Below are 14,602 nucleotides of genomic sequence, written 5' to 3'. Positions count from 1 at the left end.
GTGAGGCCCTCGGACAGTCACCTCATTGCCCTGCGTGTAGATCGGTCACATGGATGTCCATTCTGGCCACACACCGGGGAGCTGTGACCGGAGCACAAAAGGCACAGTGAGCTGTGAGTTGCTAGGCACACCCAGGGTGACAGCTGGTGCTGACTCAGGCTTAGTAGTGCCACGCCAGTCAGGACCCCTCCTCTCAAACACTCGGACAGCAGGAATTCACAGCGGGAAGCAAAGGAATCCACCTCTGGAAATGAGGGCTCCCACCGTCATTATCTAGGTGCCCCCTAGTGGTCATGGGTGGACTCTGCAGGGACACGCTTTCCAGGGCAGGGGCAGGGACCCCGTTCACTCTTCAGCTGAGCTTGCTAAGAGGTCCAAACCCCAGACTCATCCTGGGGGGCTCTGGAATCAGGAAATGAATCCTAGCTGCTGCTACTCCAGGCTCCATCCCTCTAATGGCAGACCAGCCCCACCGCTGCTTTGCCCTCCAACTGGATGCCTCCCTGAACCCTGAACTCCCAGGGGACCCTGTGGGGGACATGTCTTTGTAGCTCACATACTAAAGACCCAAGGCTAAGGGCTCACCAAGAGGAACTAGCAGTGCTAGTTTCTGCAGAGCCCCAGAGGGGAGTATCCCTGCCCTCATTTCAGGAAACAGGCTGGGAGGAGCTCCGTGTCTTTCCCAAAGACACTTTGTTACTAAGATTTGAACCTAGGTCTCTCTCACTCTAAAGCCCAGGTACTTGCCCTGTCTCACAGCTTCTCCAAATTATCCACCAACAGCCAGCAGAACTGAGGGAGTGTTTATTAAATCACAAAACCCCCTTTCCTCCTCTCCGGGGAGAGAAGATCACAGCCAGCCAAGTGGGTGGGGCTGGGGCGTCTAAGCCCATCGAAACGGGACCAGGCAGGGAGGGGGCTGAGGGAGGACAGGGGTGGGGGCTGGGGTGCACAGGACCCCCAGAACCAGGAGCACGGCTTGTTCAGATGGTGGTCTTGGGAGTTCATGAAGGTGTGGGGTGAGATTAGGAGCTCCCAGGATCCCGATTTCAGGCAGATGAAACATTTTCAGCCCCAGGCTGCCTCTGGGGCCTGCAGTGAGCTGAAACACCCCCTTATTGCCCAGTAGGGTTAACAATCTTTCCCAAGAAGATGATGGTGGACACGACACTATCCCTAATACACACCAGAAACGGTCTGTTCAGCTTGACGGAGACCGGCGTCTCCATGGGCAGCGTCTGGGCTCCAGAGCCGGCCGCCCCCTCTGTGCCCTTCTCGTCCATCTTCAGCACCGCCTTGTGCACCGCCTGCGGAAATCAGGATCGAGGTCAGGGTCGCTGAGCCACTCTGGGCCACGCACAGTGAGAGACCCCAAGAGGGAGAGGCCTCAGCCAGGGTGGCCCAGCAGAGTGGTAACCCGGCTGGTGCTGGCCGTCCCAGGCTCCTGAATCTTCTGCTGCATTGCCGGAAGGATGTAGGACAGGCAGAGGCAGTGTGAGGGGAGCCATGAGGCTGGGGGAGCATCGTTTGCAGCAGGGGGGATGGAGTGGGGGTCGCTATCCTTCTGTGAATGACAGGGAAGTGCTGAAAGGTATAATGGCAGAAAGGGTCTGCAGAATGTTAGCTAGATGGAAGGGACAGGGTGATGTCCCCACCAGGAAGCCCCCAGTCCTGCACACAGTCCTCTTAGCTTCCTGGGGGATGATAAGGAAGGGACCAAGTTTGCGGGAGGCGGTGGGCATCAGGGATGCCTGAGACCCCAGATCCACCCCAGGGCACCCACATCTGGGACGTGGAGATCCACCCTGCTTTTCTGCTCATACTAACACATTTCATTCCATTCTACAAAATCCTAGCAATTTTACTAGTGGGCAGCCAGCCGCAGTCAACACACGGAATCACAGCCATGCGCTCACCTAACTGCGGGAAAGAGATGAGCCATGGGGCTGAGTAAAGGCCCACAGGAAAGGGGGAGTTGGCTCTGACGATCTATGGAAGGTCTAAGTGCAGGAAGGGGGAGTTGGCTTTTACGATCTATGGAAGGTCTAAGTGAAAAGGAGGAAAATTCTGTCTTTCTTCCTCTTGCCTCTTCCCTCCGGCTGTGCTGCTCCCCCTGATGGAAGATACTCCCCGCACCTGTCTCTGCTCCTTGCAATCTCCCCACCCACAATGCCCTTTTAACCTAAAAGTAGGGCCGCCAGATGAAATGGGGGTGGACCGTTAAATTTCAGTTTCAGATAACGATGAGTATCTTCAGTGTAAGTCTCTTCTAGGCAATATTTTGGACTAAAGAAATTGGTCACTTACCTGAAATGTGAATTTAACGGGGTGTCTTGTATTATATCTGCTCAGACCGGGGACCCTACCCCCCATGGTCCTCTCTGCCTGTAGCAGGCAGGTGCTCTGCCTTGCTTGGAACCACAGGGCCCATGGCTTGCTCGTCTCTTGGCCATGCACATGTTTTCAGCTTACTCCCAGCCAGGCCGTGAGGCCTTTTGGAGGTCCTGGGTCAGACCTACACCAGCTCTCAGCCTGATAAATGTGCCAGGCCTTGATCACTGGTTTGTTGCCCAGAACTGACCTCTAAAATAGAACTAGGAACTTGATATTTCCAACTTTAAAGACTGGAAACATGAGGCTTGGGGAAGCAACATGATTGTCCCAGGATGACAAGGTTGGTTAGGGACCGAGCTGCATCAGTGCCTGGCCTGACCGGCAGTACGAGACCCGGCTGGTTCAGCGGCTGGGACAGTGGCTCCGGCCCAGGCTTGTGCGAAGGCTCCGTGTGTGTGTGTGGGGGGGCGCATCCAGGCCGGGCAGGCTTACCTCACCCACTTTCAGGCTCCGATGAGGGGCGATCCGGGTGAGGTCCCCATGCTCCTCAAAGATTTTGGTGATACCCAGGTGGGAGAGCGTCCTCTTCAGGTCATAGTTACCCGTGATGGAGAACCTGGGCAGGGATACGTCTACGACCCTGGGGAAATGGGAGGGACAGGTGAGAGGCCGGGTCTCCTTGGTCTTCCGGTCAGGCTGCAGGGGAGGTGATGAATGGGACATTGGTCTTCCCAGCCCTGGAGGTCTCAGACCCTCTCTTTGTCCCCACAACAAGGAGGGACTTTGTCCCTGGAACTCTGGCTTGAGAACACCTATGCTCTCTGAACTGTGTCCCTTTCTTCCTAGCATCCACGTCCCAAAGACATCACCCACAGAAACACCTCAAGTCCCCACTGTTTCGGGGCCCCTGTGGCTGCACACATGGAGATGTCATCCCCCCGACAGTCCTGGCCTTGGCCAAGCCCTGAGCCTGTCCTGACCCAGCAGGCTGGATGCTGGAGACACCAAGGACCTGGGAGCTGAAGCCAAGAAAACTGAGCTCAAATTCATTCTGACTCTCATGAACTCTGTGACTTGGAGCAAAAGATCTCATCTCCCCAAACCACTTGCGGAGATTATGGCACTAATCCCAGAAGGTGGGGCCATGAGAGTGTGAAGCAAACGCAAACGGGCACTCAGGAGTCCCTGACCAGCAGGTGTTTCTCCTTCCATCCTTGAGTTAGTGGCTCCGTATCTTCTGTGGTTGAGACCCGATGGGCCTCCCTGCCTGGGGGCTGGGATCAGCAGTCCTGGGATACCTGTGGGCCCTACGTTCCTGTCCCCCAGCCCTGAGTCCTGTTTCTTCTTGCCTACCCAGGACCTCGCCCCTGCCTGCATTCCTTTCTGTTCTGCACCATTCATCACAAACGGTGTCTGCCTGATCACCTTCAGGACAGACCAGGTTCTCTGTTAACTGATGCCCAACAAAACAGGAGCAAACACATCTCCGCAGGCCCCGAGCCAACTCTCCAGCTTCCAGCCCATTCCTCTTCTTCCTTTCATAGCAGAAAGAAGTTGTCTCTGCCAGCGATCTCCACTTCCTCCCATGACTGCCAAAGCCACTCCACTTGGGTCTTTGCCTTCAACCTTCCACTTTCCAGGGTCACGGCTGAGCTCTGCTCACTTGACCCAAGAGACAGCTCTCAGAGAAAGGATCCCCTTTTTCCACCTTGAAGCATTCCAACCCAAGTCCGGTTTCCCCTCCTTCACCGGCCACTCCTTCGCTCACCCTTTTCAGAACCATCTCCTTGTGTACCTGTACTGTCTGTGATGGTCCAAGCCTCATCCTTCTGTCCTCTTCTCTTCTGTCTTTCCTCCCACCAGAGGAAACTCATGCAATGTCATGGCTTTAAATACCGGCCATGGGCCCAATGACTCCCAGACTTACCTTCCCACTCATTCATTCATTCAACAAATTAAGTGCCTCCTCTGTACAAATCAGATGCTTAGATGCATGTGTGAACAGAAGAGGCGAAACCTGTGCCCTTGGGTGCGTGCTCTAGCAGGGAAGACAGACAAGAAGGTCCATACGATGAAAAGCATCCCATAATCATTGGTGCATAAACTGGGCGTCTGTGTATAAGCAGACAGTGCGGCCAGTGGAGGAAAACACAGATCAGCTTTGAGGAATCAGCAATGCTGGAGCACAGGGAAGATTTGATAAGCTCTGAATGAGGCAAAGGCATCAGGCAAGCTGGGTCGTTTCTTCTCAGTGAAACGAGCTACCAAGGAGACTGGCGGTTTCCAGCCTTTGCCCTACAGTTTCCGAGTTCACAGAAGTATCTTGGGGAATGAGGGTTATGGGAGGTGAAGGAAGAGTGGGATCCACGCCCTTCACTCCCAGTTTACCCAGAAGTCCTGGCTTCATGTCATGTGGGCTCCATAAGGTCATATTTCCTTTAGTATTCAAATTATGATGACTTGAGGCCCTACAGTTGGATTGGGGGACTCAGCATCCTCATGTCCAAGTTATTCTTGCCAATTTCCCATAGGGTGCAGCTCTGGGACTAGCAAGTGGGGCTTCACATTGTCTGTGCCAAGCCCCTCTGCAGTCCTCGGGGCCGAGCTACCGCCAGACTGGGTTTGTAGCGGGGAGGATCAGGGGATGATGACCTCCCACTTAGCCTGCTGCTTCTTCCCATTCCCCCAGCACAGCGACTTTATCTGAAGCATTCAGAAATGGAATTTCCTTTTATGGAGCTTTTGGGTCAGTTGAGATATCCGAGATGTGTTCTGCTGTTCCTCTGAGGGTGTGTTTTGTACGGCAGAGTACCCATGGCAGCCAGCTCCATCCTAGCATCCCACCTACCTCCCCTCTGACCTTCCCCGGCTCCCGACAGTGTGTCAGCCAGGGTGGAGGCTCTCAGTAAAGACTTGTTGGGTGGAGAACAGGGGTGAGGGCGAGGTGGAAGAGAGAGAGTACAGAGGAGGGAGGAGGTCACCCTAGCACTGCTCCTATCCAAGTTGACACTGCCAAGTCCCCAGCCCTGACCCTTCTCAAGACAATCAACTGGTAAGCAAGTGCCTGAGAAGAACTTTGTTGGCTCATCTTAAATCTGTTTCACTTAAAATATTGATTCACTTTCGTCCTTCAACTATTATTTGTATAACTTATTTGGGACACGCTTTGTTGGTTTTGTTTTGACATTAGAGTTGAAACATGATTCCGTGTACAATAAACAACTCCCTCTGGCAGCCCGTGTTTGTCCTTGTGGTTCCTCTCTGTCTGGGATTCCATCACTCCTCTTCCATCAACACACACCACTGTTCAACCTTGAAGACTGAGCTCTGATGCCACCTGCTCCTGGAGCTCCCTCTGTCACCACCACCAAGCGCCGTGGTTCTGGTCTGTCCACTCCACTTTCGTGACACATGTGTCTCCCTCTAACAGCAAGGGCTTCACTATATGCCTGTGACTTGTTTTCTGGTCTACCTCCTACCAAAATGCAAGGTCATCACAGAGCCCAGAATAGGACATGGTGATGGGGTCAGAGCTCAATAAATCTGGGCCAGAAGAAACAAAGAGTGTAAGGGAAGGCAGGAAGAAGGAAGAAGTTGCCTATGCCAGACACCCTCGTACCTCCGTGTGACTAATTTCTTCCATCTGTCAAGAGTGTCCCTCTTCAAGGCCGCCTCCACATTCTTCATTTTGCCCTCATCAGGAAGGATAAAGGTGGCAGTGATGGTGCCCTGGTAGGGCATTTCCAGGATGGTGCAGGACAGCTGTCTATCGTAGCCTGTCTCATACATGCCCCCATGAAACATCATGGGCACTTTCACTCGCTCATTTCCATCCAGAATGAAGTCTTCCTCTTTAGTTGCTTTTGGATCAAATTCCTGCTGCCACCTGGCTTAGGAGTGAAGAAGGACAAAGTGGCATAAGTGTCCTGAAAAGGAAGAGCAGGAAGAGCTGACTGGGCCCAGCTAACCACTGGTCTCTGTCCACATGGATTCAAGGAGGGCATTTGGATACTCTGGGAAGTGAGGGCAGGTCTCCAGGAATCCTTGCTCTTTGTGCCATGCCCTGGAAACTCCTGTAAGATGGCCATGGGTTTGGTTGTCAGCTCCCAAAGAACCCACAACCAGGATTGCTAAACTGAGAGGGGACCTGTGGACTGCCTGAAGCCCAGCTGCTCCTGAGGCTGAGTGAGCCTGTGGACTGGGTTCCAGCAGAAGGGGCTGGGTAATACTTAGTGGGGGTTATTTGGGTCTGGTGTGAGTGAAAAACACTCTATTCTAAAGTTAGTCCTGGAGTAGCTGCTCTCGTGTAAGAATGAGAAAACCAAAGGAATAGGCTGCCCTTGGGAACCCGCTAAAGAACAGCAAACACTCAAAGCTGGGTGTTTAGACTCTTCCTTTTTGACCCTGAGAACTCTTTGATGCCATTGGGTCTTATTGACCCTGAGAACTCTTTGATGACCTGGGTCTTTTCACACCTCCCAACCTCAGAGACCCCAGTAGGGGGGACTTGAGAGCCAAGTCCCTGAACTCAACTCTGGTTTCACTGTTCTAGAAGGATGACTTTAGATGGGTGTCTTAACCTCTATGGTCTTCAGTGCCCTGTCTGAAGAAAGAAGATTTTGATGGGTACTTCATATGCTTTGTGGCTGAGTGGGAAAGGCAGCACAGCTCAGTGATCTTGTACAGTGAGTGTTGAGTGGATGCCAGTCATCAACAGCACCACTGTTGCCATTGCTTTTACAATCTAGGTGATGCAGCGACTTTGGAAATTTCCAGGTTCTCCTCCCTCTGCTCTTTTCCTCTATGTCATCAGTCTCGCTGGATTTGGGGAAAACTGGACTTCCGTATTCAGGACCATGTCCCTGACAGCCCAGCAGTGATCTTGCCTGACCTGAGGGCTGTTGGCCTCTGATTCTAACCCATGCTGGCCAACCTTTGTGTGTGCATGGGGCAGGGGAGTGGGTATGTGTGGTCGGGCAAGGGGGTTGGGGAGGGATAAAGCTTGGATTTGGGAATATTTTTCCATTTCCTTTTTTAGTCTCACACCCTCAGACTTGGGGAATCTATGGAATGTGACAAGACCAATGCATCCATCAAAGTGAACATCATCATTATCATCATCTATACCATCACCATCCTAGGTATCTACTTGGAGTAACATAAAGTGCACAGCCTATGGGTCAAGAGAAGTGAGTTCTAGTCCTGGTTTTGTTACTCTAAGTCTCTCCACATTACAACTTCCTCATTTAAGAAATGGAAAAGAATGTCACTCCAACCTCTACAACCAGTGCTGTGTTAGGATAATCAGTAATATGAAAATGCACATATGAAGAATAATGGAGACTTCCCCAAATTCATTTCTCATGCATTTTTACTTTGATTACCAACAACTATCCTATGAGTTACATATAAAGGCACTCATTTTACATGGGACAGGTAGGGTTCTGAAAGATTAATTACATATGAATTCAAGGTCACAGAGCCAGCCTATGGCCAACCAGATCTTTAATCCAAGTCTACTAGAAATTCTTCCCTTTCCATACCAATATGCCCCCAAGCCTTACCTCGAAAGAAAATACAATTTGTAAGAAGCATCACAGTGCCAGGAGCTATATTCTTGATCAGGTTATTGATTTTCCCCTGGGTTTTCTGACTGATATAATCATTGATCTGCTTCCGAGTGTCTCCCAAGTTCTGGAAGTTGGTGGGGACAGTGTCTGCATTGTACAGGTTCTTGACCTCTGTCAAAAACTGCTTCTGTGGCTGCAGCTTCTGGTCAATGAACAAGGTGTTTTTAAGGTCCAGTTCGAGGTCCTTGCTCCCCTGGTTCATCCTGTAGATGAGGTAATGAAAGCCCTCATGAAGGTCTCTCTCTGGCATATTCCTGAAACTGAAGCCCCTCTTGATCTCTTCCAGCGTGGAGTCCTGGGCACCCAAAGACAGCATGGAGAAGGCTGCAGAGATGCTCAAGGGGGAGAAGAAGATGTTCTTGTTGGGGCTATTGGAGGCCAGCTTCCTATAAAGGTTGCAACTGAAGTCTGTGTTTCGCTTTGTGAGCTCCTGGGCTGCCCTCCTTCCCTTCCATGACTGGATCTGGCTTGCAGGTCCACGATACTTAGGAGTGAAGTTGGACTTCAGAAGACCTTCCACAGTGAGAAGGCCAGCCAAAAGTAGGCCCAGGCCCAGCATGGGGTTCATTTTCCTTAGAGATTGTCCTGTTGAGTAGTAGACTTGAGGTTAGCAGGTTAGCAGAGAAAAGAACAAAACAACCCCAGCGCCCCATATTACCTACAAGGAAGACCAGATGAAGGCAGTAATACAGTGACTAGCATGTGATATACATAGCGATTTCTAGATTCTTTGGCACCCATCTTAGCATTTATGCTTTGCAATCACCATGGCAATTAGAAATGGGTGTCCCCCTTTCATCTAGAGGGCTGAGTGTAGAAGATAGCTCTTGATTTTGTACTCCTCTCCCCTGGCTTATGGTAATAGCATCTCAATTCCTTTGACCAACTGCTCCCTCCACCCCATTGGATCATAGTAAGAATACCCCATAGCATGGGCATGTGACTGGGGCTAGGCCACCAGAATATGCCCTCCACTGCCACACTGATTGGTTAAGGAATGAGAATGACCAGAATCAGATCAGAGTCTTTCCCTGCGAACGCACAGGACACTTAACTCTGGAGTGTATGGCTTAATGATATAGTCCTAGAACCAAATGCGGCTATGGCTCCCATATACAGAAGGACAGAAGAGAGAGAAAGATAGAAAAAGAGAAACAGGGAGACAAACTTAGTGACATCTTTGGAATTCCTGGATCAAACTTTACCTGAAGATCACACATTTCTGTTTTGCCAAGTCATAAGAATCAATACATTTGCCTTTTGGGGGTTGGCTGGTTTGAGTTGGATTATTTCCTTACAACTAAAAGAATCCTGACTAATTTGTAGAAATAAAGCCCTTTGTACAGAGAGAAACCAGGTCTCTAATAAACCTCTTTCCCTACACATTTTCCAAGAAAGAGAGGCAGTGTTGTAGAGGAAAAGCCAAATCTTCTGGCTCTAGGATTGCTGCTCCTTTCGCCACTTCTCAGCTCAGCCTCTCCCAACAAGACTGAGCTTTTTGGTGGGGGAAGGGACAAAAGTTTCATTTTTTGTTTTCCCTTCATTTCTAGCCCTAAGGGTATAGAGAGCTGCCAAAATTATGATATTCTAAACAACCTGTTCATTTCTCTAGTTGGACATGGCACAGTCAACGATTTTTACATCAATTTCTGTGTCAAATGAAAGCAGATTTCTTTGCTTGATCCTTTGCTATCTTATGTATTCTCCTATAATTTACGTCTCTGTTTACCTACAGTCCATGGGAAACGGTGCAGTCTCAACAGTAAAGGCTGTTTGTGATTGCCTCAGATTGGGGTCCTGAGAAACAGAGCTTGCAATGAGGATTCTAGCATTGCCTGTATGGGACAAGCTCCTCAGGAAGTGAGGGAAGCAGAACAGAAAGGAAAGGAACTGAGCAAGGTTGTGGCTCTGCATAATATGGAGACTTGGCCTGATCTGCAGGAGAGGGCCCTGGAGCATCAGCCACAGAGCAGCATTGACCCTGTGAGACGAGGGCGCAGGCCTGTTGGACAGCACTCAGGTGCTATGGTCAGTGGCCCAGGAGACCAGGGCTGGGGTAGAACTTCTGGGGTCCCTTAGCTCCTATCCAGCAAAGGCAATTTTCTGGATTTGGGAGGGAAGCTGTGAGCTTTTAGCAATTAACCCTCACATCCCCGCCAGCCTGGGGGAAATGGGCCCACCACCAGCAGGGTCCATGCAGCTAAATCCCTGGGGCCCGACATGGAGGAGGCTCTTTCCAGTTGACTGAATGAGAGAATGAATGAATACCGGCATGGGACCCATGCCTGGCTTGCCCCAAATCCCCAAGTTCTTTGTGCCCTCAAACCCTTTATGCCAGGTCCTGTGGACACAGCCCTCAGCACAGCGGACAGGGTCTGCCGAGAGTCTGACCCAGGGTCTGAGAATTCTCATGGATCCTACCTGTTGCTTCCATCTTCTTAATGGAACTTTATTTCTCTAGGGGCCTCGATCTCCTCAAAGAGCCCATATGGCTCAGGGCCAGGGCCCCCGCCCCTGCTCCCAGGGGGTGGTCCAAGAGCTGGGCCCAGGCCTACTAGGTCATAGTGAGGTTCATCCCTGAGAGCGGTTCAGGGAGGGGCACATGACTTCAGTGTTCCAAGGAAGATGAATTTTGGGGCTCTTTGCTGGCCTATTGGGGTGCTGCCCTCTCTCTTTCTCTGGATGTCCCAGGCAAAAAGGTATGGAAGCAGGCAGGGTTTTGCAGAGAAACTGGATCTGGGGCCACAGAGTAGGTGAACCCAGAGCACACCCGGCCCCTGGACTTCCGGCGATGCAAGTGTGGATCACACAGTCAGCTACTGGAGGCCAAAATCATCCTAACAAATACACGTGCATCTAAAAAAAATCTCAGGACTTCCAGGCAGGGAGGACTCCGGGCTCTGATCCCACACACCTCTCTGCTGTGTGACACCAGAAAAGGACACCCCCTCTCTGAGCTCAGGTGATCTCTCAGCACCTTCCACTGCTAATGACATAGATTCTAGCAAAAACTATAGCTGGTGATGGACAAGAGCTCTGGGGGCTGTGTGAAGGTAGGTTAGAGAAGACAAGGTTTGTGAAGCCCCTGAGGATGTTTCAGATAAAGGAAGAAAATTAAAAATGAAAAGGATTTGCTTTCACTGGTTACTGGGCTGGACTGTTTACAGAGTCGGCCTGGTTTAAAAATAGAAACTCCACTTGTTGGGATGAGCCCTGGGTGTTGTACGGAAGTGATGAATCACTGAATCTTACTCTTGAAACCAATACAACGCTCTATGATAACTAGCTAGACTTTAAATAAAAATTTGGGAAAAAAAGAAAGAAAAGTAGAAGCTTCTTGTATTCAGAGTAGATTGCTGCCTGCACGGGAGCTAATTCCTAACACCGGGGAGTGGAGAAGTTAACTACCTCTGTCGAGGAGCGCAGAGAACATTCCCAGCAGTAGGTTCCCCAGCAGTTAGGTGAGACGCAAAGCCTGTGGACAATCCTCTGGGAGCGGTGTGTGGGTCCTGGCACAGGGCCAGAACTTGGAGCAGAGGAGGGAAGCTGCTGGAAGCTTTTGGCGCGCGCGCGCACCCCCCCCCACACACACGCACGCGCACACACACACACACACACATGCACCCACCCACCCACACACACGCACACACACACACACACACACATTTTATAGTGATGCCCCATCAGTGGCCCCTAAAAGTGTTTTCCACTTCTCCAAGTTTTTGGAACAAGCACTGATTATGGAATTAAAAGTCTGGATATTGGTCCTCTCCTGCTTGTGTGTCTGTGAGGTGGCCCAGAAGAAGTCTATTAAGCCTTTCCAGCCTCAGGGTCTTCATCTGCCCCATGGAGTTCCAATGGTCTAGCCTTTCTTCCCCCAAGCAGCCCACACTGGCCCCATTTCTGGGCCTCTCCACCCACCATCACAGGCTCTACTCTCAATTCAAACTTGTCAGATGTGTACCAGCCCCAGATACCTGAGGAGGCTAACTTTTATTTCGTTCATTAAAATAGCAGAGCAACTGGTTATTTCCCAATAAATTGATAGGCTGCCCACGTTGAGCAATTCTTTGTTGGTTTTTAGTTTGGAGGGCGCACACGCACATGTGTGTGTGTGGTTTGTGTGTGTGTGTGTGTGTGTGTGGTTGTGACCTTCATAAGATAAATAAACACAATCAGGAAGAAAAAGGGCAAGATAGAACCTGAGCCTGGGGGGGCCACATGGGGCCGTAAAGCTACCACCTGCCTTGCCACTCCTCTCTGACTCTCCTGCTCCCACATCCCCTTTCCATTTGGGGTATCAATTCCTTCCTCTTACAAACATAAGAAGTAGCATGGTCCTCCTGAAGACAGATCCAAGCCGGGCAAGGAGCCCTCTGAGCGAGCAGCCCAGGTGCCCTGCGTCTGCCCTCGGAGGGGTCCCAGGAAGGAGCTCTGCTTTCGCCTCCCACACCGTCCCAGTGGGCTTTGTAATGGGAGAGCAAAGAGACTGAGGCATGGGGAGAGAGGGGTAGGATAGCGCTTTCAACACGAATGTCAGGAGTCCGTTCGTCCTTACTTTCCCTGGTAGTTTGGAGAAACAAGAGCAGCAAATGGGGCACACACAGAAATCAGAATCACTCCGTGCATGGTGTTTGGGGCTCCATGCTCCTGCCGGGCAGGGAAAAACTTATGCAGTGTCCGCCCTCAAGTCAGTAAGACTAAAAAGCTTAGGGTGCCCTGGACAAGCCCCCTTCCCTAGTGGCTGGTTCCCCAATGAGTGACTGCCAGGCACAGTGCCCCCCGCTCAGTGAGGGGTCTCTCCTTGCACAGGCTGGACAGTGGTGCCCTGCCCTGAGAAGCCCCAGGCCCTCTGAGACCCCGGTTTCTCTCCAGTCCTTTCCAGAGCACTCCACGGAGGGCACAGCCCTTGCATAAACTCAGTGCCCACCCTTGGACTGCAGGGTTCGAGGGTCCCTTCCTAAAGATGTACCTTGGCACCCCCAAAAGACCAGCACCGAAGCCCTGGGCTTGTGGACATATCCCAGCTACGCACTGGGATCCTCCTATTTTAAGGGATGGATATTGTTTTAAGGGGAGATCGCGCTAGATATATTAGACATTATTTTCTGGAAACAGGTTTAGAATGAAGTGGTGGTAAGACAGATCCTCCCTCCCCTGCAGGACATGAGAGGAGAAGACCTGGGAACAAACCCCAATGGGGATTGCAATAGACTTCGTCCTCCTTTCTGGGAAACTAAGAGGGTGGGGCATGAGTCCAACGTCTTATCCCTACATTTGCCCTGGAGATTTCTGCCTTCATTCTTTTAAAAAATATTTGAAGCCTTCACGAGGGGCCCGCCCACAGTCTTCCCTGGAGCCCACATCTGGGGAGGCAGTGTCCCCAGCCAGACCCACAGACTTCAAATCCTCGAGCACTTTCCACGTCTTTATATGGCCCATTCCTCCTGCCTTCAGTGACCTCATTCCAGGATGAGGGAGTGCATGGTTTGGGAAGGCTGAGCCATTGTCAAATTTGGGGCCACTCATGCCATAAAGGGGAAAGGAAGACCCAGCAGACAAGGGAGCTCTCTGAGGTCACGCTGCGCATTTTGATGCATCAGAGTGGAAATCAGCTCAATTAGGGCAATTCTACAACAGCATGTGGGACTGGCTCCTCTGCCTTCCTTTCTTCCCCCAAATCATGAGTTGGTAGCTATGGCTTCTGTCCTTGGTGAGAGATAAAGACAAACAAACAGCTCATAGACAAGGCTGAGCATATCCTGAGCCCCAAGGCAGGGGCAGACCTGAATGGGAAGGACCTCCTTTTTCTCCTGGGACAACCCCCATTCCACTCCCACTAAGGATTTTCCTTTAGAAAAGCACTAGGGGGGCAATATCCGTGAAAATAAATCAGGGCTCACCAAAATGCCCAGCACACTCTTCAAGAGAGGGGTTTTCCTGATTTGGAGAGCCTCCAGAATTTCCTGCAAGACACCCACCCTGGGACTGACTGCAGGCTGTTGTCCCAGCTTGGCATGGGTTAGACAAGAAAACCAACCAACCGACCGACAAGACCGGATACTCACAGCACATTCAGGAGAAATCCACTGAGGCAGCCAAATGGATCTGTTTTTCTTGCTTTATTATTTATACTTCCATAGCCTCTTGGTAAAGTAGACCAAAGGCCAATAAAATTAGCCGACCTGAGTGGGCAGGTGATGGGGACTCTGGGAGCAATGGCCACACCGCTTCCTCGGGGGCTTCTCCTCATCCCTGGAGGCAGCCCCGTGATATTTAGACCACGCCTGCTGGGCTGTGGCTTTTCTAATGAAGTCTATTTACAGCTTTTGCAACGAGTGCATTTCCCAATCACTGTGGGTCTGGAACCCGGACTGTTCCACAGGTAGATTACTATGAAATAGCCAACCCAAACACGGCCGCTGTCATTGATGGGAAAAGGTTGATAGCTGGGTTTCTTGGGGCTCATTCCCATTTCCCCCCATTTCTTTCTTTTGCTATTTTTCCAGTCCTCTACAATAGTCAGTTCCATTACGTCAGCTGGCATGGAGTCCTTTGGGGGGTGGGGAAGAGAAACAAGGAAATAGTTTCTGTTGGGGATAAGCAAGAATCCAACACTCACATCAAAGTTTGCGATC

General features: G+C 51.0%; 1 protein-coding gene across 1 annotated transcript; it reads right to left on the bottom strand.

Annotated features, from left to right (window-relative positions):
* Positions 1 to 782: 782 nt before the first annotated feature.
* On the bottom strand, positions 783 to 14,238 carry SERPINA12 (serpin family A member 12). The gene is made up of 5 exons (XM_044229987.1): positions 14,033 to 14,238; positions 7,899 to 8,549; positions 5,954 to 6,224; positions 2,827 to 2,974; positions 783 to 1,307 (listed from the first exon to the last, which is right to left on the bottom strand). Exons 2-5 carry the CDS (start codon positions 8,530 to 8,532, stop codon positions 1,116 to 1,118), a joined length of 1,245 nt encoding a protein of 414 aa, XP_044085922.1. The 5' UTR covers positions 8,533 to 8,549; positions 14,033 to 14,238; the 3' UTR covers positions 783 to 1,115.
* Positions 14,239 to 14,602: the final 364 nt, after the last annotated feature.

This window comes from Neovison vison, chromosome 13 (genome assembly GCF_020171115.1).
Source record: "Neovison vison isolate M4711 chromosome 13, ASM_NN_V1, whole genome shotgun sequence".
Taxonomy (NCBI): Eukaryota; Metazoa; Chordata; class Mammalia; order Carnivora; family Mustelidae; genus Neogale; species Neogale vison.
Note: the sequence above shows the minus strand (reverse complement) of the source record. Positions and strands in the feature narration are given on the sequence as shown.

Coding starts and splice junctions, on each gene's coding strand:
- SERPINA12 (XM_044229987.1), bottom strand. CDS start 8,532: ATGAACCCCATGCTGGGCCTGGGCCTACTTTTGGCTGGCCTTCTCACT. Junction 6,225..7,898: donor AAATTGTATTTTCTTTCGAG/GTAAGGCTTGGG, acceptor TTCACTCCTAAG/CCAGGTGGCAGCAGGAATTT. Junction 1,308..2,826: donor GGAGCCTGAAAGTGGGTGAG/GTAAGCCTGCCC, acceptor TGATTTCCGCAG/GCGGTGCACAAGGCGGTGCT.